This window comes from Fusarium odoratissimum (genome assembly GCF_000260195.1).
Source record: "Fusarium odoratissimum NRRL 54006 unplaced genomic scaffold supercont1.7, whole genome shotgun sequence".
In the NCBI taxonomy this organism is placed as follows: Eukaryota; Fungi; Ascomycota; class Sordariomycetes; order Hypocreales; family Nectriaceae; genus Fusarium; species Fusarium odoratissimum.
Window position 1 is genome coordinate 948,427 of NW_022158693.1, and position 25,196 is coordinate 973,622.

Here is a 25,196-nt window from a genome sequence, read left to right on the forward strand (position 1 = left end):
CGACCAGGGGCCGAGATCCGTTTAATAAAGCATCCTGAGGTACGCCTTGGAAAGGTACCTACAAGTACACGTCTCGTCATTTACTCATCGAATAACGTCAAAGAGAAACATTGTGCTAAAAATGGGTGGACGTATCGACTGTTACCTAGACATTGGTAAGTCATCTAATGTCCCTATTTCTTGGGTAGCACTGATATGCAATAGTGTCATTCTACAGTTATGTAGGATATGCGGACTTGAGACAGAACATGAGCAAACTCGCTGCTCATGGAGTGAAAGTGAAGTATGTTAATGCCTATCCATATCTTTGAGAAAATCGCTGACTTTTATAGTTTCATCCCTGTCTTTTTGGGCGGCATTATGCAGACATCAGGTAACTATATTGAACCGAATACCTTGACTTCATCTTACATAGATTAGGAAACCGTCCTCCATGGGTTCTCAAGGCCAAGGGGGAATATCTTGCTAGAGATTCATTCCGCGCTGCTGAGCGTCTTGGGGTTCCCTATCAAGGCTCGCCACCCGATATCGTTGCCATCGCAAAGACCGTGTCACCTCTCCGCGCCCTACACTTTATCAAGGAGAACTACCCAGAGTCAACTTATCTCGCTGCAATCCGATTCCTCTTTCACAAGATATGGCTGCCTCCTCATGTCAATCTTGCCGAGGACGAGAAGCTCATTGCAGCTCTCAAGGAAGCAACGGATGAGCTTGATGGAGGGTCTGGCAAGAAGCTTTTCTCTGATGAAGATGTTGAGAAGATCATGAATGGAAGAGAGATTATGAAGGAGAGGGTCAAAGATCTTACTGGTGAAGCGGTTCAGAAGGGCGCTTTTGGAGCTCCTTGGTTGATTGTGACCCGCGATGATAGCAAGTCCGAGGCTTTCTTTGGAAGTGACAGGTAAGTCGCCAATGCGGCAAAGGAAAGAAAGCAGAAACTGACGTTGCAGATTTAACCATATTTATCGGTTTTTGGGAGTTCCTTTCAAGGATGTTGAGATTTTGCCTCCATCAAAGTTGTGAGGGGAGCCTCACTCGATAAGCTTGGTGGTTAACAGAAAGAAATCATAAGCCTGGAACTGGATTTGTACCAACAATGAAGACGGAATTTATTGCAGATGAAAAGAAACGCGACCTATTACTTCCAAACGTAAGAAAAGTGAAAGACGTAGAATAAATACGCGATATATCGTCATGCCATGTCTCAGGTGTCATTAGTACCATCACCGTCACACAAACCCACTCAGCAACTTAAGACTCATCAAACCTCCAACTCTGACCTCACAGATTCATCATCAACATCTTGAGCAATGCAGTCTCTCGAATTGAATCTCATAGTCGCGGCCACGCGCAACATGGGCATTGGCCTCCATGGAACAATGCCCTGGCAAGGTCTACGCAAAGAAATGAAGTACTTTGCGCGTGTCACAACTCGGGTGCCACCACAGGTATATATTACCCTTACCTTGCTAGCTATACATCGCTGTGTTATCGCTGCATTGAAAAGACCACGAGAGTCATGTACTGACTCGACCAGGCCTCCTCATCGTCTATCAACGCAGTCATCATGGGCCGCAAAACCTGGGACTCAATCCCCACCAAATTCCGGCCTCTGAAAGACCGTCTCAACATTGTCATTTCCCGCTCCGCACCCTCAAGGCTTCCCGGAGAATTTGAGCCCTCTGAACCCGTGAGAGTCCAATCTCTTGAACTTGCTCTTCAATACGCCCGTGCTCATAGCGACGTCGGTCGAATTTTCGTCATCGGTGGTGCGCAGATCTATGACGCCGCTCTCAGACTGCCAGAAGCGCGACGGATCCTTCTCACGAGTATTGAGCGTGATTTTGACTGCGATACTTTCTTTCCTGTCGACTTGAAGGATGGATCGTGGGAGAGAAAGTCTAGAGAGGAGTTGCAGGAGTGGACAGGTGAAGAGATTGAAGAGGGTGGCCAGGAAGAAGCTGGTACAAAGTATGAGTTTCAAATGTGGGAGAAGCATGATTAGTTGACCATACAGAGATAATCACAACAAAAGAACATATATATGAGGTGGAATATCATCAGGGAATTATTCATATACAACCGTCATGCCTAAGAAGATACCCTCATCCAATGCCCTATTCATACAGCCCGCCCGTTCTATTTTTTTTTGTCATGTAACCCATACATCCATCTGATAGTACAAATCTTCCTTCCGCGCTCTAGTTCGCTGAAGCCTTGGCTGTCTCCTCTGTTGATACAGGCTCCTCCTTCACCTCCTTAGCAGGAAGACCATCCTCCTGCTGTCCACCAAGTTGCTTCTCCAATCTCGTCCAGAACACATCCACCGGCTTGGCCATAATCGCCGGTAATTGCGCAGGAAGGTTATTATCCGAAACAGCCTCGAACTGCAACAGTGTCGATCTCATCCAGCCCACGATAGCAAGAAGAGCTCTGGGGTCCGCATCAGCAGAACCCTTGAACAGGTTTCGCCAGATGGCACTTGCTAGCATCGCATCGCCCTTGATGAGACCCTCGTCGTATGCTAGCAGAAGACCGCGCCACTGAACGAAAATGTCCTTGAGGTATCGCTGGCGGAGGGCGCTCGATGTGATGTGGTGATCGATGTGCATCTTCTTCTCGCACTCGAAGAAGAAGTGGTCTGTGAGCTGGTGCTGCCAGTTTTGGAAGCTCTCGCGGTCGAAGCAGCGTATTCGGGTGTTGATTAGGTAGAGGTGAAGCATGGTTACGTGGGACCAGGTGCTGAAGGTTGGAGGAAGTTTAAAGGCTGTGAAAGTTAGCATGGGACGATTCTTTGAGGTTGTTGAGAGACGTGCTGTGATGCCAGGGACTATCAGGGTTCAGAGAGTGTCCAATCTCTTCACCATCCTCCGCAAGCTGCACCTGATCATCTTTTCTCTCCTTCTCAGTGATATGATAATCCGCCGCCTTCGCTGAAGCCTTGAAAAGCTGCTCCGTCGCACCCAACACACGATACGGCTCCGCCATAGACTTTCCGATACCCTTGAGGAGACTTCTCGAGCTCGTGTTGCTAAAGTGTCGTCGAGTAACAACCGCAGCGGGTGGAAGGAAATTCCTCGTCGTCGGTGCAGCGGCTCGTGATGCGCCGGCTCGCATTGCAGCCCGGAGGACGGTCCGGGCCTGGGTTCGACATGTCTCGCAGGCCATGCTCATCGTGAGAGTATGTTCAATAGGGAGATTTGGCGTGAAGGGCCTGGGCAAGGCGGGATGAGAGGCACTTGGAGTGTTATCGTCATGGACCCTTGGATCCTAAGCTAGTAAGTTGAATCTGAAATTTTGTGACTGGTTCGGCTCTCGGTAATATGGTGCGAAGTGCACTGTATTTACTGTGCTACATATCAATCAAGCCGTTACTGAGAAGAAAGAGGAATTTGATCAGCAGAAATACAATAGTATACAGCTATTTTGCATCTTAACATTTTACGATAACATCATTGATATCTGGAAAATACCAATGAGCTGTTTGTACCGCCAAAGCCAAAGCTATTGGATACAGCTACACCAACTGTCTTCTCTTGTGCTTCATTTGGCACAAAATTAAAGGCAGCTCCCACGTCTGGCTTCTGGAGGTTTAATGTTGCGGGTACGACTCCCTGGAAATAATCAGTAAATGCGTCTTTACGGCTTTGGAAGCTACATACCTCATGAATGGCTAGGATGCAAAATAAAGCCTCAATAGCTCCAGCAGCACCCAGCAAATGTCCGACTGCGCCCTTGGTGCTGCTGACTGTGACATCCGACTCTTTCTGATGTCCCTCTTCGCCCAGCATGATCCGTTTGATGGCCGACGTTTCCGCTACATCGCCAACATGAGTTGCTGTTGCGTGTGCGTTGATGTAGTCGACCTGTGAAGGCTTGATGCCTGCACTTTTGAGTGCTTTCTTCATAGCAAGATATGCACCATGGCCATCTTCCCGCGGTGCTGTCATATGGTGAGCATCACCGCTGCAGCCGTAGCCCTTGATTTCAGCATATATATGGGCTCCCCGTGCTTTGGCGTGCTCTAATTCTTCAAGAACCACCACCGCAGCACCTTCAGAAACAACGAAGCCATTGCGGTCAGCATCAAACGGACGACAGCTTGCTGTGGGATTGTCGTTATATGCTGTGGACAGAGATCTTGCTCTGCCGAAGCCAGCGAAAGTCAAGGGATGGATACATGATTCTGAACCTCCGGCGACCATCACATCGGCGTCTCCCATGGTGATAAATCGTGCTGCATCTCCGATTGAGTGTGCACCAGTCGTGCAAGCCGTGGTAGCTGTGTGGTTGGGGCCCTGGAAGCCGTATTTCATGGCCACATGGCCGGCGGCCATATTAATAAGAATCTTGGGAACAAATAACGGAGACACCTTCTTGTAGCCCTGCCACATATTTAGCATAGGTTCGACAATAACTGAATGGCTTCTCACGTCTTGATGATGCACTAAACTGGTCTCGTAAATCTCGTCTAGATTTCCAATACCGCTTCCAAGGCATACACCGGTGGCCTCCTGCTGCTCTGCGCTCTTCGGCTCCCACCCTGAGTCCCTGAGAGCCATGTCGCTAGCTGCGATGGCATATTGTGTAAATTTTGACATTCGTCTTTGCTCATTTGCATTGACCCAGTCTGATGCCCTCCATCGTCCTTCTCCATCACCACTGGGCACTAACCCAGAGACTGTGCTCGTCAACTCTTTCCATCGTGCCTGAGGCTCGAGATCTGCGACGCTGACGATTCCGCATTCGTTGTTAATAAGACGAGTCCATGTTCGCCTTACGCCAACTCCCAAGGGCGTGATGGCTCCAAGGCCTGTCACTACGACGCGACGCATCATAAACCCATTCCGAGTAGCAGGTCCAGAATGAGAGTCACAAGGTAACAGTTGAATCGGATAGAAATCTTGATACAAATCAAGTGAATTTATACAGGTCCAAGTGATTACAGTGGAGCTGATGTTGTATAAAATCGATGGATTATTCAAAGTGGAATTTCCGTGTCAGGCTTAGTGCCATCTTGATACAGGGGCATGTCTGAGGTACCTCTCACAAGTTCAACGGGAATCCTCCCGAACCTTATCTTGAACAACATCCTCCTGAGTAAATCTCTACCCATTTCGGGTTATTTGGAGGATTTGTTCCTTTGATTATTTGATGCTGAACCAACAGCTTATATTGTTGTCAATTATTGTTTGCGGACAGGCATATATATGTCAAGACCTGAGCCTCAATAGACGCCACAAAGTACAAACAAAAGGACAGTTCCCTCACATAACGACACGACTTCAACGACACCTCGAGTCTCAAGCATTCAAAAACTCTTTATTCAGCTCAGAGACGTCCTTCTTTTGTAAAACTAAGAAAAAATACATGTCCTAGCTCGATCTCAACCACGTCCGTTCTCTGTCTAGGGCTTGAGGCCACCCTCACCTCAGACTGCGTGTCCTATACCGGATGAGATGCAAATCGATTTCACTCTATAAAGTGAGTTCATACTAAGAAGGGCAATGCCTTTGAGATTCTAATGTCGCATCCAGGGTCTCTAAATCGTCCAAAGAACTAGATGAGCTGCAAATCACTATAGCCCACTTTCCGATAACCCTGGATGAGAACAGCCAAATCTCACAATGCCAAAAAGCAAGAAGCTAGGGTCGGTATTGCCAGCCGAAGCCGTCGGCCAAAGTATAGGAGGTCCTAGTGGACGCTTATCCACGTCTCTTGAGATTGAGGACTCATCAAATGAGAACCTCAAGCATCGCCTCCATGAGTGGGCAGCCTCTGGAGCACGCAACGACGATGAAGCAGGTTCGGAATATGAGATGCTTATGGACCCGAATCTACCTCAGGAGTATGAGACACGACGAAAGGGTTCAGGAGAGTCTGGTGATGAAACAGCGCTGCTCAGCGATGATGCAGATGACGAAGAGGAAGAAAACTCCCCTTATCCTGAAGTTCGAGCTGCGGTAAGAAACTTCGACGAAGATCTTCCATGCAACACAGTTAGAGCTTGGACTATAGGAATGCTTCTCGTCATTGTAGGGGCTTCGATGAACACCCTATTCTCTCTCCGCCAACCATCCATCAGTATTGGGCCTCTCATCGCTCAAATCGTTGCGTGGCCTATGGGTCATGGCTGGGCGAAGTTCGTGCCCGACAGGGAGTTCACCACTTTTGGTATAACGTGGACTCTGAACCCTGGTCCCTTTAATGTTAAGGAACACGCAATTATCGTTGTCATGGCCAGTGTGTCATTCTCTGTTGCGTATGCTACCGATATCATCCTTGCACAGGTCATCTTCTACAAGCAGGACTTTGGTCTTGTGTTCCAGCTTCTCCTGACTATCTCCACGCAGTCTGTGGGATATGGCATTGCAGGGATGCTACGCAAGTTCTTAGGCAAGTTGTCACTATGTCACAATGGTCCTTCAACTAACCCTAGAAGTCTATCCCGCATCCATGATCTGGCCCGAGAATCTTGTTGGTGTAACTCTTATGAATGCCATGTACGAGACAAACGATACACCAGATCCTACCATTCTAGGAGGCAGAATGCACAGATACAAGTGGTTCGTCATTGTAACTGCATGTTCCTTCGTATACTACTTCATTCCAGGATTTCTGGCGCAATTTCTGAGTATCTTTGCTGTGGCCACCTGGATGGCGCCTCAGAATCCTATTGTGAATCAGCTATTCGGAGGGCAGACAGGTGTTTCGCTTCTTCCCATCACCTTTGACTGGACTCAAATAGCAGGATACGTTGGCTCGCCGCTCATTCCGCCGTGGTATGTCTGACGGAAACTCTTGATAGGTGTAGCTAATCATGAAAAGGCACGCCATCGCCAATACCGTCATCGGAGTTGTTCTCTTCTTCGTTATAGGATCATCTTTTCTTCACTATGGCGGAGCGTGGTACGCTGAGTATTTGCCCATGAGTGACTCCGGAACTTACGACAACACGGGGGCTCGCTACAACACCACTCGAATTCTCACGAAGGACTTCACATTGGATGAAGAAGAGTACAAGAACTACTCACCCCTTTTTATTAGGTATGATAAGTTGTTCATGTAATGATGATCAAGACTAACACGGAAAGCACCACTTTTGCCATCTCTTACGGCTTGTCGTTCGCTGCTATATCGTCACTCGTTGTCTACACCTATCTCCACAACGGAAAGCAGATCTGGCAACAATGGAGAAACAGCACTAACGAGAAGCCTGATATTCACATGAAACTCATGAGAAAGTATAAAGAGGCTCCTACGTGGTGGTATATGTCCCTATTTGCTGTTGTAAGTCATGATGCTGAGCGCCTCTTCTTGTGTAGTTCACTGACAATGAGGTAGATGCTCCTGATTGGGTTCTATACAGTACTGGGCTACCCAACTAATCTCTCCTGGTGGGCTTTCTTACTTGCCATAGCCATCTCTTTTGGGTTTGCTCTGCCTATAGGCATTATCCAAGCTGTTACAAACACTCAAATTGGCTTGAATGTCTTGACAGAGTTCATCTATGGATATCTTCAGCCAGGTCGACCTCTAGCCCTCATGATGTACGTTCGGCCTCCGCCTCAATACTCTTGTGTGCTAACCTACTGTAGCTTCAAAACATATGGATACATCACAATGTAGACACGCCCCTCGAAATTCCGAAAGAGCGAGACTAGCTAACACTCACCCCAGGGCGCAATCACTTCGTTTTGTCTCGGACTTGAAGTTCGGACATTACATGAAAATCCCCCCTCGAACCATGTTCCTGTCTCAAGTCGTCGCCACTACATTCTCGTGCTTCATCCAGATCGTCGTTCTAAACCTGTCCCTGAAAAATATCCCTGACGTCTGCGAGCACCACCAGGTCGATCACTTTACCTGTCCTGGTGGTCGTGTCTTCTTTGCTGGTAAGTCATGCCAAGACTGGGCGTTGTTGTTCTCTGACACATGAGAGTAGCGTCTATCATCTGGGGCCTTCTCGGCCCTGCACGCATGTTCTCCCCTGGTCAGGTATACTCTGGCCTCTTCGTCTTCTTTATCTTGGGTGCCATCACACCAATAGTTATCTATGTCTTAGCCAAACGATGGCCGAGGTCTCCGGTGCGATACCTCATGGCACCCCTCATATTCGGAGGTGCAGGGGCGATCCCGCCTGCAACACCGCTGAATTATCTCTCGTGGGGTATCGTTGGCTTCGTCTTTCAGTTCTGGATCAAGAAGCGCCACTTCAGGTGGTGGACCAGACTCAACTTCCTAACGTCGTCAGCTCTCGATCTAGGTCTCGCCCTAGCGACGTTGTTCATCTTCTTTGCCTTTACGCTGCATGGTGTAGATCCGCCAAGCTGGTGGGGAAACAATATTGTCACTTCGACGATGGATGTCCAGGGGACCGCGATACAAGCTCATGTACCGGAGGGAGGGCGATTCGGGCCCGAGAACTGGTGATGTAAGAGGTGCATATGAGATGAACTATTGTATCTAGAAGTGCATATCTTAGCAAATTTGTTGGTGGCTGATGCATCAGCAGAACCATTTGATGCAACTTAACAGTCAGAGACATATTGACTCTTGATGTTTAGAGTTATCTCAAAGTACTCACTCAACAACCAGTCAGACTCAACGTGGTGCGTGTCACGCAGATGGACAATAAGCCCACCGCCCGCAAAGTCGAGAAACTGAGACATATGCAAGACTGTACGGCATTGCACTGCATTGCATTGCCTGCCGGGAAAAAGTGCCGCAGTATTGCATTTCGTGCGTGCGTTATGTGGCTTGAAGAAGGGATATATCCATGTACCGGGAACCGAAACTAATCCAAACATTTCCTCTCTTGTTACATCGCATGATTCGTTGCGAATACTAGCGAGCAAACCTGCATGCAATTCTGTGCAAGCATGTCATTTTAGCCTAAGGCGGGCATCAAAATGCAGTCTAGAATCGTTGAAGGAATATGATGTATCAAGCAAACAGCATGCAAAAAAAATGTGTTTATGCGCCATGCCATCAATGCAGAAGATTAGTTGAAATAGCGTCTTGGTACTGTATTAACTGCATTGCATACATCTAGAGCTGAACAGCGACCAGTCATTTTTCAACTCACCGGGTTTCACCTTCATGATCGGTATTGGTGGCCGGTGCTGAAGATCATATGCTCTGACTGTTGTTGTTTCTTATCTTTTCTCATGTATCTGATTTGAAGTTAATTGTGCATTAGACTGACTTCCAACATAATCATATACCTAGTACTAAGCAGTTGATGGTACTACAGTGCGATAAAGAAGCAAAATGGTATCTGCTAATACCAAAATCACGGTAACAGAAGTCTCAAACGAAGGGGGACATCACTTCTAACCTATATGTCGCCATTGTATGGGTCAAGAGCGGATTTCAGTTAATGCAGGGCCAGCAGTCGCTGCTTAACGTAGATGTTCTGTGGTGTTGAGTGACATATCAGCTACCCAGGCATGCCTCCAATTGATGTCTATGGCAGATGTTCCTGAAATGCGTCTCAAGAACGCTCTTGTAGTATTAAACTAACTTACCGTGTTTGATATATGCCTCCCAATCCAGCACACTGACAATCCTTCCTCCTACACCAAGTGTTGGGCTCACCCGCTTTTACCGAACTATTTTCATTTGCCTGCCGATACTCTTCTCATCCATAAGGTTCTCCTTTTCTCTCACTTGCTTGGCTGCGTAGAACTATTGTTCCATCCTGCAATTGAACGTTTGGAATGGCCCATTGTATGCCTAGGCTGCCAGGTCACCGAGGACGGCCCAATTTGAACCTTGAAGAAAGGTCAAGGCAGACTAATCCATGTCGATGCTATGATCACTGAATTGTGAACTTTGTGAATACTCAGCAAAAGACTAAGATTGACCCATATTTAAGTCGGTAGGTGAGAACAAGGGCCTTGATGTCAAGGAGCCCTAGTACCCATCGGCTTCTTGTTTGACCATGGCGTGGTTTGCAGTCGCCGACCCGCGACGGCTATCACGTGGGGACACCAAACTATCACGAGGCATTGGATGGAATGGAGAGCGATACTGACTAGGCTCGTAAGTTGTCATCGGCTCGCGTTCAACTTTGTGAGCCTGTCTCCTTGAAGCCTGCCTTATAGCTTTCACTTGTTTTTGGCGTTCGACTTCATGCCGAAACAAGTCCAACTTGGAAGCGAACTGCTCTGCATAAGGGCTCGAGGCGTACCATGTCTTCAAGATGAACATTGCGTCTTTTACCAGCGACAAGTGTTCCTCTCGAGCGTAGATGTCTGCATAAGTACTGCTAAGCAAGACAAGTGCCGCTTCAAATAGTACATAGCTGCGCTTTTGTGAGCGAATACTCAAGGCTGACAATATGCAGCAGACTTACAGAGCAAGGGGGTCAGAACGACACAACAGGTTCGCATGAAACCCCCTTTTCACCATTTCAACCGTTTGAAGCGATTGAGATACGCATCTTTCAGAAAGTCTATTGATTTGTGTCTCGATGCCATCTGAGGCGTTTGTCCCCATAAAGGATAAAAGGAAAAAGGGGCGACAAAGGAGGATATTGGTGTAGAAACCAAGTAAATGCATATGAATTTGAGATACCGTAGGCATTAAGTTGCTTGTCGTAAAGAATTCATCGTTTTGGAAACTGGGGTGAGCTTCTAGGTACCCCAACATCTGATTCGGAACCTCGATCGCGACTTTGTCACATGAATAAATGTTGTTCACGATATGACCAATCATTTTACAAGCATCAATAGGGGGATCGAGCATGTCCCTTTTCGAAACTTTGTTGGGACTGCTTGGTCGGTTGGGTGGTCTAAGGGAGGATTCGGAGTATTCGTTATCAGAGATAGCGAACGGTCTTCCTAACGATGCAGCCAGAAATCTGTCTAGGACAAACAAGCTTCTCCAGACGTTCCGTCGTAGAACTCTGAGTTCCTCGTTGGCGGGGAACTGATTGATCTCAGACTCATGGCCTCGATGAATCCCAAGGGCGTAGGCAACTCGAACGGCTCGACCTGAACCTTTGTTAGCCTCGTTAGTCTGCATGCAAATGTGATGAGACTTGCCGCAATATTCGTACGCAGTATTCCTCATGGAAACAGACAACAAAAAAAAAGACATCAAAGCGAGAGCTTGGAGGGGCCAGAGGACGTCATCATGGTACTGGGACTTTTCGAATGTACGGGTTGGGTGGGCCAGCCCTTCAGCTATGGCAAATAGCTGGTGTTTAAATTCTGGGCTCGGTGAGTGTGCTGAATCACCAGGATCCAAGGCGAGCGCAACTGCTAGAACCAAATAGAAAATGCACCGATCGGGTCCCTGAACCTCATTCGGGTTATTCTGGAATCGATACAAAGTCAAGCTCACCGCTTCTGGGTTGACTATGTCAATGAAGCTCCGTACCTAATGCGAAATCAGTTCCTTTCTTCTCTCTCGAATAAACCAACGACTTACATGGTTGGAATAGAACTCGATCAAACTCGTAGTTGTACTTGGGGGGAGAAAGGACTGCATCCTAGGGGTCACAGGGAGTCTTTCTGGTAGACCACTCCAATTGCTATCTGCTGTGAATTCTGAGGGGCCATCATGTTTCTCGATAGTGTTCCTGATATGGTGCATGAAAGAGTGAGCAGTAGAACGCCCAACAAATGCTAGGGTTATTAGTAACAATTATCAAATCACTCCAGAATAGCAAACGGACTCACAGAGGCGATTCTGGCAATCTAGCAGCATGCAAGTGTGTGCAGGTATCTGGATTTCTTCGCATCTGGGAACTGAAACAAGTCGAAACCTGAAATCAAAGTCTGGAGTGACTGATCTTGTGAGGTTTTCTTGGATAGGTGCATCATGGATGGTATCCGGCACACCGGAAAGTTCAGGGGGGTTAGAACGCTCTCTATAAGCGCTTTGCCTCGATGACGAGCGAGGGGATTCGCTCGATGATACTGAGTCTGTACGACTCCTGTATTCGCAGTCCACTCTTCGTTTTCGACAACACTTGCAAGGACGAAGGCCGTCACACTGTATGATAGAGTCAGTGTTAGTAAATCCTTTTCCATCCAGTTATTTGCGGACCAGGTTGCCTATCTAACAGACTTGATGTTTCAGGTAAGATTCTACAGCGGAGACCATCCAGGAGGAGCTGCTCCATTAGCGAGGCCATGCTTCCTATGACTAGGACATAGGAGTCGCTTGTGGCAAGGAATAAAGGATACCATGAGGTGCGCTGATAGAATGAAAAGAAAGTACATTGGTGAAGACAATTGATTCGGAATTAATTTGGGGGGGGGGGGGGGGTTAAGACTCTGGTTCTTACTCGTTGCTTGCGCTGCCTACATGCGTTACAGGCCTGCGCAACTCGTCTGCGCTTATCTGCTGGGACTCTCAGTCGCGTCATGCCAGATACAACTTTCAAGGCGGTTCGCTTCGAAGATAGTCTTTGTGTCGATGTATGTAGAGGAGATTGTTTTCGCAAAACAGTCCCGTGGTATTGATGTAAGCTGATGCGTGTTGCAAAAGCAACTGGATAGCTGGTGACTCAATAATATCAAGTGTGAGGGTCCTGAAGAAAGAACGAACGATATTTCTTGTTACCTTGTAGCTGAACTGTGCAATTCAGCCAGAAGGGTCTGTGGCAGGCCCTGCCAAGACTGCTCAAGATATACAAAACTGGAAGACAAAGAGGACTCCCGTAACTGCAAGTTCACTCTGGGGAAGTCTTGCTCGGTTGTTGGTCGTCTTGGTCAATATTGGATCCGAAGATGGTGGAGGCCAGGGCTTCATATATAGGACTCTGCCTTGGCAGGAGGCTTCTAAAGAAACAGCCTTGGATTTTACAAATGAGATGCAATGACAATGCAGTAGAGCAATGACACTTAGCATTAACGAGACGGCACAGCGGGACGACAGACACTTTCTACCCATCTTGCCAACGATGGGGACTCAAGGCATCCAACTAGAAGCCGTACCAACAGCTCGGAACCAGGCTGTGTGATGTTATGTGACCAGATGAAAGCAGCGACGCTGATGGGAGAGGTAGAGCAGACAATTGTGGCGTCCCACGGGCGTTCCATGGCGCATGGCCGCAGGAGCTGAGAGGGGTCCTGAGATGTACATAGTAGACACGGAGCGATTGAAAGGCCCTCCTTGTCTTAGTGGTCATCCTGGAATTTCTGGCTGCGAAGTCATATCATTGGCTTCAGGCTGGGGTCGCGAGGTCCTGCAGCAAAGGGGAGGGGCAGATCTGAGACCAGAAGAAGCAAGTATATGCTATTGGAAGGGCCTCCTGGAATGAAATGAACCCTGTCTCTACGATCCTAGTGCGAAAGTCCAATATAATGGCTCCTCTAAGCTCGCGACGCGAGGTAGTTTGAAGTCCTGAGTGGGGGACATGTTGCTCTAGATGATGGATCGATCCTGGGGGTGTGAATTTCTCAATCGGAAATCAGAAAGTCTTGGTATTTCTGTTGGTTGGTTGGTTGGTTGTTTCTCGTATTATGTCAAGTACAGGATTAGTGGTCTTTTCTCTCTCCGGCCAGGTTGTTCATCGTGAAGAGGTTCAACTTGCTGGTCCAGTGAGAGGAAAGAGAGAAGTCTATATTCACTTTGCTTCTTCCACGTGACGACCATTCGCTGCCGGGTAGTCGCTTTGTGTAACTGGCCTTCCTTCATACATGCGGCCCGGGACGCCTTAGTCATCCATCCACTTGCTCATTGAAACTCAAGGCTCAGCCTGGCAAGGATCTCAACATCATCTTCATCTATGAGCATTCCGATCCCGCCTTCTCTTCCCTCACCATGTCTTAGCTTAAGCGTTTCCACGGGTGATTCATCGCCACTGGCATCGGTCGAATGGGCAACTCCAGCCAGTATTAACACGCTTCTGCAGATAGCCGCTTGCTTGTTTTTTCCCTCACCAATCGAGACCTTCACTTGTAACTTTTACAGTGATACTTCTGGAGCCGCGGCACTCTTCAGCTGTTTTCCATGTATCATAACCTTGTCCGCCGACCGGGTTCGCGGATTCTGTCCTATTCCCTGAGACACACCTACAGCCACTTTAGTCAACCAACTCATAGCTTGCAGTCCTAGTCTTGCCTGCTTCCTTCAGTTAAGGCATCACTAATGCAAGTCGACTAGAAAGGTCAGCCCTCTCAGGGAGGCTTTCGACTGTTTCATCCTCCTGCATGAATTGGTGATCACGATTCCTCACGATCTCTTACATTAAAGACACTACTATGGGCTATGACACATCTCACAACAACAATAGCTTCCAGCTGCTAACACACATGACTGATGCATCCAATACACGCAGACATAAGGAGAAGCGTTCACAATTTAGACAACCCAAGTTGCGCCTTGGCATCTCGGCATTTCCCGTCCAACTCCGCAATAAAGTTGAATTAATTTCATGGTCTCGCCTTCAGCCGAATGCCGATCAATTATTAAAGATTGAAGGATGTCTAGGAACTTATGTGGGTTTGCTTGACCTTGCAGACGGGGACTACTTATCCGTTCGATCCAATGCTCCGATGGTGTGGATCAGATCGAAGGGATGTTTGTTGAATACGTTCACTGCAAAGGAGCTCAAGATGAATAGAAATTGTGGGAATGACTGTAAACAACAGTTCGCATCTCTGATATTGTATCTCGAAGCTAGGTACTCCTTTGCTGAAAGACGATGATTTGTTTGAATGTATAGTGAATAAGAAGACAACTACATGGCAGCGATATGAAACAAGGTAGACTGTTGGAGTACCTAGTATAGATGGACTTGTAAACATAATGATGCAATCTCATGGACACATAATTGTCATGCCGTCACACTAGGATACACATCATCAAGGCGACAGAAAGACCCACAACTTTGGTATATACGAGGGTACCAGTTAAGGCAGACGATACCTGATAGTTTTATTTTCGAAGCCTCTCTTTATCCATGGAACTACACAACATGAAAAACACGATATACCAAAACCAAATGGGACAAAGAACCAGTTTATTAGAGATGTGTTTTGACATCAAACATGTTTCATCATTGGATTTGTAGTTCTAGCTATCTGGCAAAACACCACTGAGAAGGCGTAGACATAATACCAAGAGTGCGTTCCAAGCGCAATTACTGGCCATTGTCTATAGCAAAAAAATATCGATATATTACAGGGAATCTTCGTAAGCTCACAACACCAGTCGTCCTGGCTCCTCCTCCAGAATCACCTTGCAACGCTCAAGGAAGATTTGTGCTCTCTCCTCCTCTGCCTTGGGGACCACAAGAGTAAAGACATTGGCGCCGCTGGACAGACCAGGGACTGTCTGGATGGTAGCGGGCTTGGGAGCAGACTTCTTCGGCGCGGCGAGGATGTCAATGATGTCAGTCTGCTTTCGGGTGGGGGAGGGAGGAGTGAGTAGAGAGGTGGGAGGGACAGCAGAGATCTGGGGTAGGTAGACACCGCGAGAACCCTTAGCGGCCTTGATCTTATCGAGGCCGAGAACCTGGTCGAAAAGCTCGTTGGCGGTAGGGGCACGCTTGGTGGGAGGGAGATCGTCGTTGGCAACCTCAGCAGCGCGGCCGACAAAGGTCGAGATGGGCAGGAAGACACCGAGGGTCTCGTGAATCCGGGTTTGGACCTCAACGACCTTGGACAAAGTAATGGGGATGGAAACTTCGAGGTTCTCGACCACGGGGGCCTTAGGAGCCTCAGCCTTAGCCTCCTCGACAGGCTTAGAAGGAGGAGCAGGCTTGGTAGCGACCTTGATGTTGCTGAGGTCGAGGTGGAACAGGTTGTTGAAGTTGACCTCGTTGGCAGCGGGAGTCTCGGGGTTGATGCTTCCAAGGTAGGCAAGGATATCACCCTTGAGCAATCGGCCATGAGGACCAGTGCCCTTGATCTTCTTGACGTCGGCCTCGCTGATGCCCTTCTCCTTGATCAGGTGTCCAACTGAGGGCAGCAGAGGGTACTTGTGTTCGTAGGTATCGTTGCCAGTAGGCTTTGCGCTCTTCTTCTCAACGGGGTTCGACTCGGAGGGGGCGGTGCTCTCCTTGGGGGCCTGGGCGCTGGACTGTTCCTTTGATTGCTCCTTGGCCTGCTCGTCGGCGGGGATCTCGAGGGAGTTGATATCATCGCCGGCCTCAGCAATGACACCAATGCGTGATCCAACCTGAACAGCCTTACTTCCATCACCAGCCATGATCTTGACCATGATACCATCGTCCTGGGCCTCAACATCCATGCTGGCCTTGTCGGTCTCGATCTCGAGCAGCACATCACCGGCACTGAAAGCCTCTCCTTCCTTGACCTTCCATGTAGCAATGTTACCCTCGGTCATAGTGGGCGAGAGGGCGGGCATGGTGAAGTTCTGAGCGGCGAGGCATCGCGTCGAGGTGGTGAAGCCTACAGCAGAAGATGATGTGTTAGTCGGTGCGCGACAAAAGGGTCCGAGGGGCTTCTTCAACATCAGGAAATGGGCAGAACGTACCACGAGCAATAGCGGACCGAGAAGTAACAGCTCGGGCAGATGCCCTGCATGCTGCTGTAAGAGAGGCCATTGCACAGCTCAATTGAGGGTGAAGAAGTCGAGATGAGGCAGTTGAGGGAGATTTTCGGTGCACGTAAGAGCGACCTCGGGGTGTTGAGGGATTGAGCTGTTGAGATATCCTATTAGTGGGTCCGACAGTTTGGAAATTTTTGGCGCGACTTATACAGAAACTTTAACGTTTATTCTTTACTACGATCGCAGAAGACGAATAAAGGCTAGTTATAATTGTCCAGAATCAAGAAGCTCATTATTTCCTTCGAGTAAATGTTTCCTTCACATATTGGTTCTTCTCAAAGCTCATGCCATAATCAAGCCCATCTCAACCGTTGAATTTGGCTATCTCCTCGGGTTGCGGCGAAAAGTTGTCCGATCAGGAACCAACTATTACCGGTTTATTACCGATAAGAATTTCCAAATAGCTTCATTTCTGAAAGTTCAGCCCACTATCATTTAGCAATATCAACTGGATGGCATCACCGAGCAACTAGAAGTATTCCTACCATCCGTGAGATTGCTTGGTGTCGCCTCTCTCACACTCTCCTCCGAGGAGCTCAATTCCCGCAATGGCTGGCCTCGCAAGGGGCTTCTGCCTCCCCGGCCTCCGGCCCCTCCTTGCACCTCGTGCCGAGTCCGTCCTCCTCCGATCCCGTTTCCTCAGTACCTCCGTCCTCCGATTTGCTGGACCTGTTGTGAAAGCAGCTCGAACTCCTACGGCCTCGAGGGCCGCCGCTGCTGCCTCTGCTGCCCAAATGGCACCTAGTCGATACGCCTTCATCAAGAGTCTCGCTTCAAAACCAACCCCAACCGTCCTCTACGAAGGTCCCTCACATTTTTGGTTCTACTTTGGTTGCTGGTCGAGTGGGCTATTTTTACTTGCTTGGACAGGATCTACTACGCATCTGGTAGTACAGCAGCCTGAAGGTGTACCGCAATGGATTGGTATTGTGTTCGGAACAGCATATCTCCTGCTCGCTTCCATGGGAACATTCATGATCGCAAAAACTCCAAACATTGTTGGACAGATCCGCGTTCTTCCTTACCAGGCATCCAAGATCGCTCCCACCACACCATTGCAGTTGGAAATCACTGTTAAGAGAATGGTCCCATTTCTCAAACCCAAGGTCATTGTCGCTCCGGTTAGCGATATTGCTCTCAAGACGCGCTTCTCGCTGCCAGACGAGTATGTGCCTCAACTGAGGCGCATAGAGTTGGAGGCGAAGGCGAAGGAGCAGCAAAAGGCCTTACATGAGTTCGACATGCAGCACATCTTCACAATGCCTTTTCGAAGGATGGGTCGAGCCCTGGCAGCCATGTTTGACGGTGTCAAATCTGCGTGGACTGATATGGGCTTTGGTTTCATCATAGTTGACGGCAAGAACTACAAGGTGGACGTGACCAAGGGCTTTGCTCATGACGGCTTCAGGACGTTAGAGAAGCTTGTGGATATCAAGTCATGAGTCGCCTACCCTGGAGGATCATGGCGACAACCTCAACCAAAACCCATCAAGTTTTATTCAAGAGTTGGGGTTGTCTCATTAGCCTGTACTTTTATTGTATACAATATTTATGAAGAACATCTGATGTATGGGCCGAGCATATCATAGTACTGTATGACACCCTGAAATACCATTGGATCACGATGGAAGCAAGTTTATACAACTCGAGCACTCATGAAAGAGAAATCTTCGCACCTCGTGATAAAATCGGCCGATTTGTCAGGCACACAAACTCCAAGCTGCTCAACAAAGCGGGACTGTTGCAAGAAAGCAACGTTCCTAGTCGCTACAAGGTGTTGCCATATTCAAATCGCTCAATTTGACACTACACTGGCTGAGACCGAGGCGGACAAGAACAAAACACATATATTTGAAGCTGATTGCATTATCACATATCCAGAGTTACACGTGCAGGTACATGCTGCTTCAAAAAAGCAAGTATATAATACAAAACACTGTCGTGTAGGACGAGGCGCAGAAGATGAGATTTGAAGATATCCACATGCCGTTTTGGAAGGTCCATGGAACACTCCTTGTCAGCGAGTGACATTCTGATATCTGTCTTCCCTCATGATATCCGAGACTTGTAAATCGACTTGCAATGAACCTCGATCAGACACCGCCAGGAGGGTTGTGCTAGTTGAAGTCGACATGCAAATACTTTTGAATGCAGGGAACTCGACAGTACGAGAGATCACCTCAAACTTGACGCCGGCACTGACGTCTGCCTGTCAAATTCCCCCACAAGAAGATAGCCAGCACATAACCCAGGGACCATTCACGATCTTCGGAGTGTATTTCTAGATGGAAAAGCCCTCAAACCAGACCTTGCACGTAAGCTAGAGGCTTCTGCCGGATTCATGTGTGTAAGCTAGGCGCGTATGCACACCATAGACAAGCGACTTGGAAGAGGGACTCTGGGTCTCAGCGGATCGGATACAACCCAGTTTCGAGAATATCGTGGAGTTGGAACATTCCCCATGGGTCTCTAAAACCTGGAACAAGACGAGAAACTTACCCCTCCAAATCAATGTCGTCCAATCTCATGGTAAGCGGTCAGCCAGCCTCAGCTTTGATAGAAACGAGGCTATCCTTGACATAGCCACAAGCGCCAGATGCACCATATTCGAGATCCACCGACGTGCGCAGGCGGGGGCCTGGCGGGGTCGTTCCTTTACATAAGGTATTTGCTTTGTCTAGAGTATTTTCAAAGTTCAACAGGCGATGAATATCACTCGATTTTGACTGTAGATCATGCCATAGCAGTTTCCGTCGCGCATCTTTTCTTTGGATAAGACGATGTTTCATGACACTGCTAGACCGTGAGATCAGCAGTCGATCCCCTGTATATCAGGGTCCGATCTATCAGGGAGTGCGAGTTAGAGTTCGAGTTGCACTGACGCTCTTAATCCTCGCTCTGGACCCTGAAGAATAAAGCCGACGTCTAACTGCCGATGCATCAGCCCAATATCAGCATCCAGGCTTGTCAACAACATCTGCTTGACGTCATAAAGCCAAGGACTCTCTGGTTGGGTCAGCTTGGATGTGGGTTACGGTGAGGTTGAAGCGTCCCACTACTGGCACCAGAGGCAGAACGAGACGAGGGGACCCTTGTTCTTTAGCGCGTTAAATGATGCGGGCGATAATCTTGGAAACTTTTTTTTTTTTTTTGTCGAGATGAAGATCAGTCCCAAATCTGGACTCCAACTTGGAGGCTTTGTCCTCTACATGAAGGGGTCCATTGGTGCCCGCCACCAAACGTCTGACAGTTTTGACTAATATGAGATTCCGTGAACTAAAGGAGCCACAGAAGGGCCGTGCCATCCATCTTCTCGTGGTGTAAGCGGTACACTGAGCATTTCGATGCCGCAACTCCATATCCGATGCTCGGTTTTGTAACTCGGGATAAATCGCGGACAACCGACTTGAATTAACTAACCTTGATAAAAGTTGATGGTTATCTCTCGTTGCACAAACTATGTATGGGCATGCCTTGGCTCGATATCAGAAAGCCCCGTAGTCTTCGACGACAGTGACCCGCACTAAATGGAACATGCTCGCCGCCCATCTTCTTTGTCTTTCAGTTACAGGTTGTCATACTATCCATGTAGATGTTTGTTCCAGGCGCTGGTGAAACATGGTCACACGTAATCATCCTCCCTATTGAACCTCTGACGGGACTGAAAAAAGATAGACTAAAGTCATGATATGTGTACAGGCTACCACGCCAGCGGGGCGGCTCAAAGCAAAAGATAAGTAGTCTAAGTAGATAGAACCTGGGATAATTCTATGTACAATCACTAACTTACCCACTACTTGCTTCTGTAAATGCTAGATCTCCAACAAGAAATGTTCTATCATTCGGTGGACAGCGGCCCTTTCGTCATTGAAGCCGGGGCCTTTCCATTGAGATGCAAAGGTGGCATGTCGTCAACGGAGATTGGACAATTCCCCACCAGATCGAGGGGTATAGTGCAGACGTTCTTACAGAGGAGGCTCCGTGTGTTGCTGGATGTGATGACATGTGCCGGAGGTTTCATCTATTCAAGCGATGTCGCTGGAATTGCAACCCCATGCAGCTCATGGAATATGAAAGGAACATAGAAGATGCATCTCATCTTTGCCGCCAAATCAACGTGAGGTTTCTGCAGAACACACTCAGCGAACCAGCAATATTTGAAATGTCGTTCTTCTGGCGTCATGTATGTCATCTTTGAACTCTAGGGGGATGGACATTTGACCCTCGAAGTCGTGGGGGTAGAGCAGCGGTGAGAGAATATGATGGGCGAAGGAAGAAATATCGATCGTTTTAGCACGGTCATCGACCGAGCTGCCACTCTGCCACCCCAAATCAAGAGTGAGGAATGCGAGATTGTGCATCATGTGCTCTCTGTTTCAATCTGGGCATGGTGGTCTCTTTTCCATCATTGGTTGGCTGCCATCCCTTGATTTCTAGAATATCCGCCGGTAGCGCAGAGTCAGACGAGAGGAGGGTGCAAAGTCGCCGATCCAATTACATGGCAAAGAGCACCATCTAATTGATGAGACGCACTGGAGGGACAGAAACTTCTGTTATTTGCCAGAAGAATGATGGATCTCTAACACACACTCTAGATCCTCTGTCCGCTAGCATCTGCGTAGATCGTCTCCAGTCTCCGTAGTGGCGTGTGTTCAACATAAACAAGTTCGAGACAGGCGATATTCATACTATAATGGACCGTTTGTTTCGCCTGTTGATCCCTTGTATGAGCGAGTCGTGACAGAATACACAATCTGAAACCAGTGTGAACTGCTGGGTCCTAGGAATGAGTGAGACAATTCAAGGCCATGCATTGTAAGTTCGAGAATGGCTTCTTTTTCGTCTGCTTCCAAGGACACTAGCTCCACTCGGCCGCGTCCAAGAGCTTAAATATGGAACGTGGCATGAGATGTGATATGAGAAATTTATATCTGACTCACGGTTTAAACTGCTTCCCCAGACTGAGGCTGTATGGAACACGGTTCCTCAAGAATGTCTATCATCGGAAAAAGCAATTTTGAGACAACATGACTCGGACCAACAGCGTATACAGATGGGCTACACCAAAATCATGGTCAGTGCACGATAAGGATATCCTGGCTCTTAGACGCTGAACCCTTGTTTGTGTTGCTGGAGCTTCCTGCCAGAAAGAGAGGAACATCTCCGAAAAGCATTGAGATCTCGGCATGTAGAGTCTGGGGCTTGGTACGGATACTTCACGATTCTTCTCGAAAACATGACCAAGCATGGCCATTTGAGCTGCATTTGACGGCTGCATCCTGCTCAAACACCATCTGTGACCATGACTGCAGAAGGATATTCTCCTGCAGCAGCGGCTTGTATGTCGAACGTTATATGCCCACCCAAGACATATTGCCGAATCGGGCAGGAAGACTGATGTTGACTTGGAATTCAATGGTCTAGACCTTTTCTCTGGCCGTAGACTCATCAGAGCTATCGTCAGGATACCTGAGCCTCGAGATGGGCATAGCTGTTTCGTGGTCTTGTTTGAGTCCCTTTCGACTTTGCTTGTTAGTATTCAATATTCGACCAGTACCTATTGTTACGGGCCGCGTTACGAGCGGCGCAGGATTTACTGGCGTCTTAGCAAACACAGCCATGCCGCCGCAGTTCCACAGAGACTTGGCTTGCGTTTCTTGCGCAACAACACCACATTTGTTCCAGTCTCTGACATCGTAGGGTATCTACAGCTGTAATGGGTATGCCGAACAGAGTAATACATACAGCGAAGATGCACGAGATCGGCCTGTTTAGTTGTGGGTATTATAGGGTTCTTGCAAACTGATACGACAAGAATAAAGCCGACGTAGCGATGATACAACACTGACCACCTCTTTTATTGTAGTTACGGCGATGCTCGTTAGCTTTGAATTTGTCTTGGCAAGTGTTGAGATTGTTTAAAGATCATCGTGAGTTTGAGCATTTTGAAATGGTTCAGCGGAGCGGGATGAGCATCCACTAACGGGCAGGGATAAAGAGAGCTAGCTCAACAGCCTGCAGGCCATAAGTATCCGCTACCTAACATCGGGAGTGGAACTTCGACCAGGTACTCTCGACGCCCTTCAAGCAAGATGACATTCGACTCCCAATCATAGAATAATGTTAATGAGCTTTAGTGGAGGTATGACATAACCGCAGCGAAAACGCCAAGAGGATATGAAATGGCCAGAGGCTCCGCAAAGTTCACAGGCGCAGTAGAGATACAGAGGCGAGGATACCTAGTCATGATGGACCATAACCTCGACAGATCAAACGCAAATGAAGAGAAACAAGGGGTGTTTTGGCGGAAGAGGAACCGTGTTGACAGAGAGAAAGCGTTCGTTCCCACATGCTTAAACCTCATGACGGAGATGCGCGTGGTAGAAGCATAAGATATTGAGGGAACTGTCCAGAAAGTAGTCGGAGGTCTCGTGGTAGCGAATACCTGTGCTGCGTGACGGCCGTGTCTTAGATGTGCCATCGATAGTCGTGACAGCCATCTGACCGTGACGCGTCGGGTTGCAGGTGGATTCGGTATTGATGTTGCGTGTGATGGTGCTGCTGATAGCTACTGAATCAAGAAATGATGAAGCCATGGAATGGGTCGAGTCGCTTGGTGGTGTGGGTGGTTGATCATGGTGGTGTTCCGGTGTTTGAAGTTGACAGCATTTAACGGTTGACTAGTCATTGCGATATTCACTATTATTATGAACGATATGTTGTTCCTTTGTATGTATTCACAGCAGTAATGTAAAAGTCACATCCGCCAGCAATATTGCTTGTTGCAACAGCGGCCCTGTATATATCGGGACTTTCGCTTAAGGAGCCCGGCAGACATGGAGATATTTTAACATGATGTGCGATGTCTTGTATCACATCAGGGCCGTCATCGACCGGACAAGAGAGAAACATGCGAATCAGTGTAATCAGGCGCTGCATGTCATTCTTCTCCAGATGCTCGATGCATCATCTCTATCAAATGCCGGCGCTCCACTAGCAGGGAATCCCAAAATTTCGGTTGTCAAGTAACCATGCTGCCATGTTGCAAAGAGAAAACGAAATGTGCCATTTTCCTGTTATAGCAACGCCAGTAGTGTATTGCGAACTTTCTGTCCATCTTGCGGATTTCTCATCTCTTTCTCGAGTAATACTATGTATGTCAATTTGAGGGCGCCGCCGATATGAACACCAGCTGTGCTGGAGGACGGCGTGCCCGTCACTAAGTAAACAAACAACGAAAACAACGCAAAATTATGGTGTTGATGAGCTTGGTCATCAATGCCCATGACCATGGTCCGTGAGACATTGGTCTTTGGTATGGAACGCTGGGCACAGGCAGTGGCTGATGCTCGTGCACGTACTCGATCCTTATACTGACCGTACTGGCCAGTGTCCCTCTTGTATCGTCGTAATATTATCATGGTGGTTTGTTTACTGCTGAAGGGATTCAAGCCTGGACTGGTCCGGGCGGGCTGTTGGAAATGAAGGTCCAGCACTACGGGCCCATCAGGGACTGGAGTTCCGACACTGCAACGTCCCTAGCCTCCCCTAAAGGAAATAAGCGGCTTGCGACTATCGCTGAAATGGTTATTTCAGCGGAACGGTTATCACCAATCTCAAGCGCAGCACTCGGATTCTCGCTTGTGACTCGTCCGAGTCCCTTGCCTCTAGCCATGTCCTCCCTATCCTGGTCAAACGCCAAGCACCCCCACCAACGATAACCCCACTAAGACCTCCGAAGACTTGGCGGCGCGGCTCGGTGATGCGTGCTGTCTTCTGTCATTCACCACAAGATATCATGAGCTCGCGGCGTGCCCAGTACAACATCAAACTGACAGTCCTTATCCAGCCATGTTCTTCAGCCACTCCTGAACCTCAGTTAGAGTAAGGTATCAGATGGTCTGATGTACCGAGGGGAGGCTTCAATGATCTCTTGCTCAGCTCTTCTTAAAACATTAACCCCCAAATACGAAGGTGGCGGGGTTGAGTCAGACTTGAGGCCAGTCTCGCATTGTTGAAGATTGAACATGCTGTCATTTGATGCGTGTGAAGTCGGCCATGATATAAGTATGAGTCTTTCAGCTTGACCGACTTTGGCGACGAAGCCTGTCAAGTATGAGAGAGGCGAATATGCGGAGTTGAGGTCAGTGAACGCAAAATCCCTGACGAAAAAAGTGATGAAGTTGATATGTGGTGGCACAGGGAACGGATTGGCTGAAAAGACCATTATAGACAGGCGAAAGGCTCTAAAGGCACGGACGGTGAGTGAAGATTGATGCGAGTGAAGCTAAGCAGGGTGTTGCAGAGGCAAGCCACGGCCGTTTTTTAGTCGATGTCGTTATCGTCGTTGTCATTGTAACCGGTATTATTTTCTCCATTTCAACCGCTGCCGTATCCTTAGACTTAAATGCACAAAATCGATCGCTGATGACCTCACCTGCCAGCGCGTGCTGCGACTATGCCTGTGAAGAATGCATTCCCTCTATGAATCTGCAAGAGACTGAGGTGCCAGTCCGCTGCGTGTTGGAAACATTTCAGGAACTGCTACTGGGCGATTCTTTGCTGAATGTGAATCCCTCGTCGCTGGCCTGGACCCTCGCTGGGATAAGTTGCAGAAGATCCATTCAAGGGTCCACCTCAATGGTCCACATCAACCAAAG

General features: G+C 48.3%; 10 protein-coding genes across 13 annotated transcripts; 5 read left to right on the top strand and 5 right to left on the bottom strand.

Moving 5' to 3' along the window:
* The first annotated feature begins 48 nt into the window (after positions 1 to 48).
* Positions 49 to 1,200, top strand: FOIG_05605 (uncharacterized protein). The gene is made up of 5 exons (XM_031204292.1): positions 49 to 155; positions 205 to 283; positions 333 to 373; positions 421 to 901; positions 951 to 1,200. Exons 1-5 carry the CDS (start codon positions 122 to 124, stop codon positions 1,021 to 1,023), a joined length of 708 nt encoding a protein of 235 aa, XP_031066121.1. The 5' UTR covers positions 49 to 121; the 3' UTR covers positions 1,024 to 1,200.
* A 75-nt stretch (positions 1,201 to 1,275) lies between these two features.
* On the top strand, positions 1,276 to 3,271 carry FOIG_05606 (dihydrofolate reductase). Its single transcript, XM_031204293.1, has 2 exons — positions 1,276 to 1,448; positions 1,538 to 3,271. The coding sequence occupies exons 1-2, from the start codon at positions 1,311 to 1,313 to the stop codon at positions 2,003 to 2,005; spliced, it is 606 nt and encodes a 201-aa protein (XP_031066122.1). The 5' UTR covers positions 1,276 to 1,310; the 3' UTR covers positions 2,006 to 3,271.
* FOIG_05607 (uncharacterized protein) lies at positions 1,936 to 3,283 on the bottom strand. Its single transcript, XM_031204294.1, has 2 exons — positions 2,817 to 3,283; positions 1,936 to 2,767 (listed from the first exon to the last, which is right to left on the bottom strand). Exons 1-2 carry the CDS (start codon positions 3,172 to 3,174, stop codon positions 2,202 to 2,204), a joined length of 924 nt encoding a protein of 307 aa, XP_031066123.1. The 5' UTR covers positions 3,175 to 3,283; the 3' UTR covers positions 1,936 to 2,201.
* Positions 3,284 to 3,299: 16 nt separating this feature from the next.
* FOIG_05608 (3-oxoacyl-[acyl-carrier-protein] synthase II) lies at positions 3,300 to 4,962 on the bottom strand (the record flags this gene model as incomplete). Of its 2 annotated transcripts, XM_031204296.1 has the most annotated exons (3): positions 4,434 to 4,962; positions 3,663 to 4,385; positions 3,300 to 3,614 (listed from the first exon to the last, which is right to left on the bottom strand). In XM_031204296.1, exons 1-3 carry the CDS (start codon positions 4,836 to 4,838, stop codon positions 3,453 to 3,455), a joined length of 1,290 nt encoding a protein of 429 aa, XP_031066125.1. In that variant the 5' UTR covers positions 4,839 to 4,962. The 2 variants fall into 2 exon arrangements, with proteins under 2 accessions (XP_031066125.1, XP_031066124.1); XM_031204295.1 differs by having other exon boundaries at positions 3,453 to 4,385; positions 4,434 to 4,926.
* Positions 4,963 to 5,068: 106 nt separating this feature from the next.
* Positions 5,069 to 8,718, top strand: FOIG_05609 (uncharacterized protein). Of its 2 annotated transcripts, XM_031204297.1 has the most exons (9): positions 5,069 to 5,484; positions 5,538 to 6,396; positions 6,443 to 6,782; positions 6,829 to 7,047; positions 7,095 to 7,290; positions 7,345 to 7,550; positions 7,599 to 7,625; positions 7,681 to 7,895; positions 7,946 to 8,718. In XM_031204297.1, the coding sequence occupies exons 2-9, from the start codon at positions 5,628 to 5,630 to the stop codon at positions 8,431 to 8,433; spliced, it is 2,460 nt and encodes an 819-aa protein (XP_031066126.1). In that variant the 5' UTR covers positions 5,069 to 5,484; positions 5,538 to 5,627; the 3' UTR covers positions 8,434 to 8,718. The 2 variants fall into 2 exon arrangements, with proteins under 2 accessions (XP_031066126.1, XP_031066127.1); XM_031204298.1 differs by lacking the exons at positions 7,681 to 7,895; positions 7,946 to 8,718 and having other exon boundaries at positions 7,599 to 7,650.
* A 612-nt stretch (positions 8,719 to 9,330) lies between these two features.
* Positions 9,331 to 11,235, bottom strand: FOIG_05610 (uncharacterized protein; the record flags this gene model as incomplete). Of its 2 annotated transcripts, XM_031204300.1 has the most annotated exons (3): positions 9,331 to 10,309; positions 10,361 to 11,000; positions 11,052 to 11,235. In XM_031204300.1, 3 exons carry the CDS (start codon positions 11,104 to 11,106, stop codon positions 9,919 to 9,921), a joined length of 1,086 nt encoding a protein of 361 aa, XP_031066129.1. In that variant the 3' UTR covers positions 9,331 to 9,918. The 2 variants fall into 2 exon arrangements, with proteins under 2 accessions (XP_031066129.1, XP_031066128.1); XM_031204299.1 differs by having other exon boundaries at positions 9,421 to 10,309; positions 10,361 to 11,106.
* Positions 11,236 to 13,748: 2,513 nt separating this feature from the next.
* Positions 13,749 to 14,818, top strand: FOIG_05611 (uncharacterized protein). Its single transcript, XM_031204301.1, has one exon. It carries the CDS (start codon positions 14,223 to 14,225, stop codon positions 14,667 to 14,669), a length of 447 nt encoding a protein of 148 aa, XP_031066130.1. The 5' UTR covers positions 13,749 to 14,222; the 3' UTR covers positions 14,670 to 14,818.
* Positions 14,819 to 14,910: 92 nt separating this feature from the next.
* On the bottom strand, positions 14,911 to 16,845 carry FOIG_05612 (pyruvate dehydrogenase E2 component (dihydrolipoamide acetyltransferase)). Its single transcript, XM_031204302.1, has 2 exons — positions 16,462 to 16,845; positions 14,911 to 16,376 (listed from the first exon to the last, which is right to left on the bottom strand). The coding sequence occupies exons 1-2, from the start codon at positions 16,529 to 16,531 to the stop codon at positions 15,163 to 15,165; spliced, it is 1,284 nt and encodes a 427-aa protein (XP_031066131.1). The 5' UTR covers positions 16,532 to 16,845; the 3' UTR covers positions 14,911 to 15,162.
* FOIG_05613 (uncharacterized protein) lies at positions 16,735 to 18,481 on the top strand. Its single transcript, XM_031204303.1, has one exon. It carries the CDS (start codon positions 17,085 to 17,087, stop codon positions 17,976 to 17,978), a length of 894 nt encoding a protein of 297 aa, XP_031066132.1. The 5' UTR covers positions 16,735 to 17,084; the 3' UTR covers positions 17,979 to 18,481.
* Positions 18,482 to 24,222: 5,741 nt separating this feature from the next.
* FOIG_05614 (uncharacterized protein) lies at positions 24,223 to 25,090 on the bottom strand. Its single transcript, XM_031204304.1, has one exon. It carries the CDS (start codon positions 24,761 to 24,763, stop codon positions 24,416 to 24,418), a length of 348 nt encoding a protein of 115 aa, XP_031066133.1. The 5' UTR covers positions 24,764 to 25,090; the 3' UTR covers positions 24,223 to 24,415.
* Between the last annotated feature and the right edge of the window lie 106 nt (positions 25,091 to 25,196).

Bases quoted from the DNA above. Each gene is read 5' to 3' on its own strand.
- FOIG_05609 (XM_031204297.1), top strand. From the start codon at position 5,628: ATGCCAAAAAGCAAGAAGCTAGGGTCGGTATTGCCAGCCGAAGCCGTC. The intron at 7,291-7,344 runs GTAAGTCATGAT...ACAATGAGGTAG, and splicing joins ATATGTCCCTATTTGCTGTT to ATGCTCCTGATTGGGTTCTA. The intron at 7,551-7,598 runs GTACGTTCGGCC...AACCTACTGTAG, and splicing joins CGACCTCTAGCCCTCATGAT to CTTCAAAACATATGGATACA.
- FOIG_05613 (XM_031204303.1), top strand. From the start codon at position 17,085: ATGGCTGGCCTCGCAAGGGGCTTCTGCCTCCCCGGCCTCCGGCCCCTC.
- FOIG_05605 (XM_031204292.1), top strand. From the start codon at position 122: ATGGGTGGACGTATCGACTGTTACCTAGACATTG. The intron at 156-204 runs GTAAGTCATCTA...GATATGCAATAG, and splicing joins CGACTGTTACCTAGACATTG to TGTCATTCTACAGTTATGTA. The intron at 284-332 runs GTATGTTAATGC...TGACTTTTATAG, and splicing joins GCTCATGGAGTGAAAGTGAA to TTTCATCCCTGTCTTTTTGG.
- FOIG_05611 (XM_031204301.1), top strand. From the start codon at position 14,223: ATGGGCTATGACACATCTCACAACAACAATAGCTTCCAGCTGCTAACA.
- FOIG_05607 (XM_031204294.1), bottom strand. From the start codon at position 3,174: ATGAGCATGGCCTGCGAGACATGTCGAACCCAGGCCCGGACCGTCCTC. The intron at 2,768-2,816 runs GCACGTCTCTCA...TAACTTTCACAG, and splicing joins TGATAGTCCCTGGCATCACA to CCTTTAAACTTCCTCCAACC.
- FOIG_05606 (XM_031204293.1), top strand. From the start codon at position 1,311: ATGCAGTCTCTCGAATTGAATCTCATAGTCGCGGCCACGCGCAACATG. The intron at 1,449-1,537 runs GTATATATTACC...TGACTCGACCAG, and splicing joins CAACTCGGGTGCCACCACAG to GCCTCCTCATCGTCTATCAA.
- FOIG_05614 (XM_031204304.1), bottom strand. From the start codon at position 24,763: ATGGTCTTTTCAGCCAATCCGTTCCCTGTGCCACCACATATCAACTTC.
- FOIG_05612 (XM_031204302.1), bottom strand. From the start codon at position 16,531: ATGGCCTCTCTTACAGCAGCATGCAGGGCATCTGCCCGAGCTGTTACT. The intron at 16,377-16,461 runs GTACGTTCTGCC...CTTCTGCTGTAG, and splicing joins TCGGTCCGCTATTGCTCGTG to GCTTCACCACCTCGACGCGA.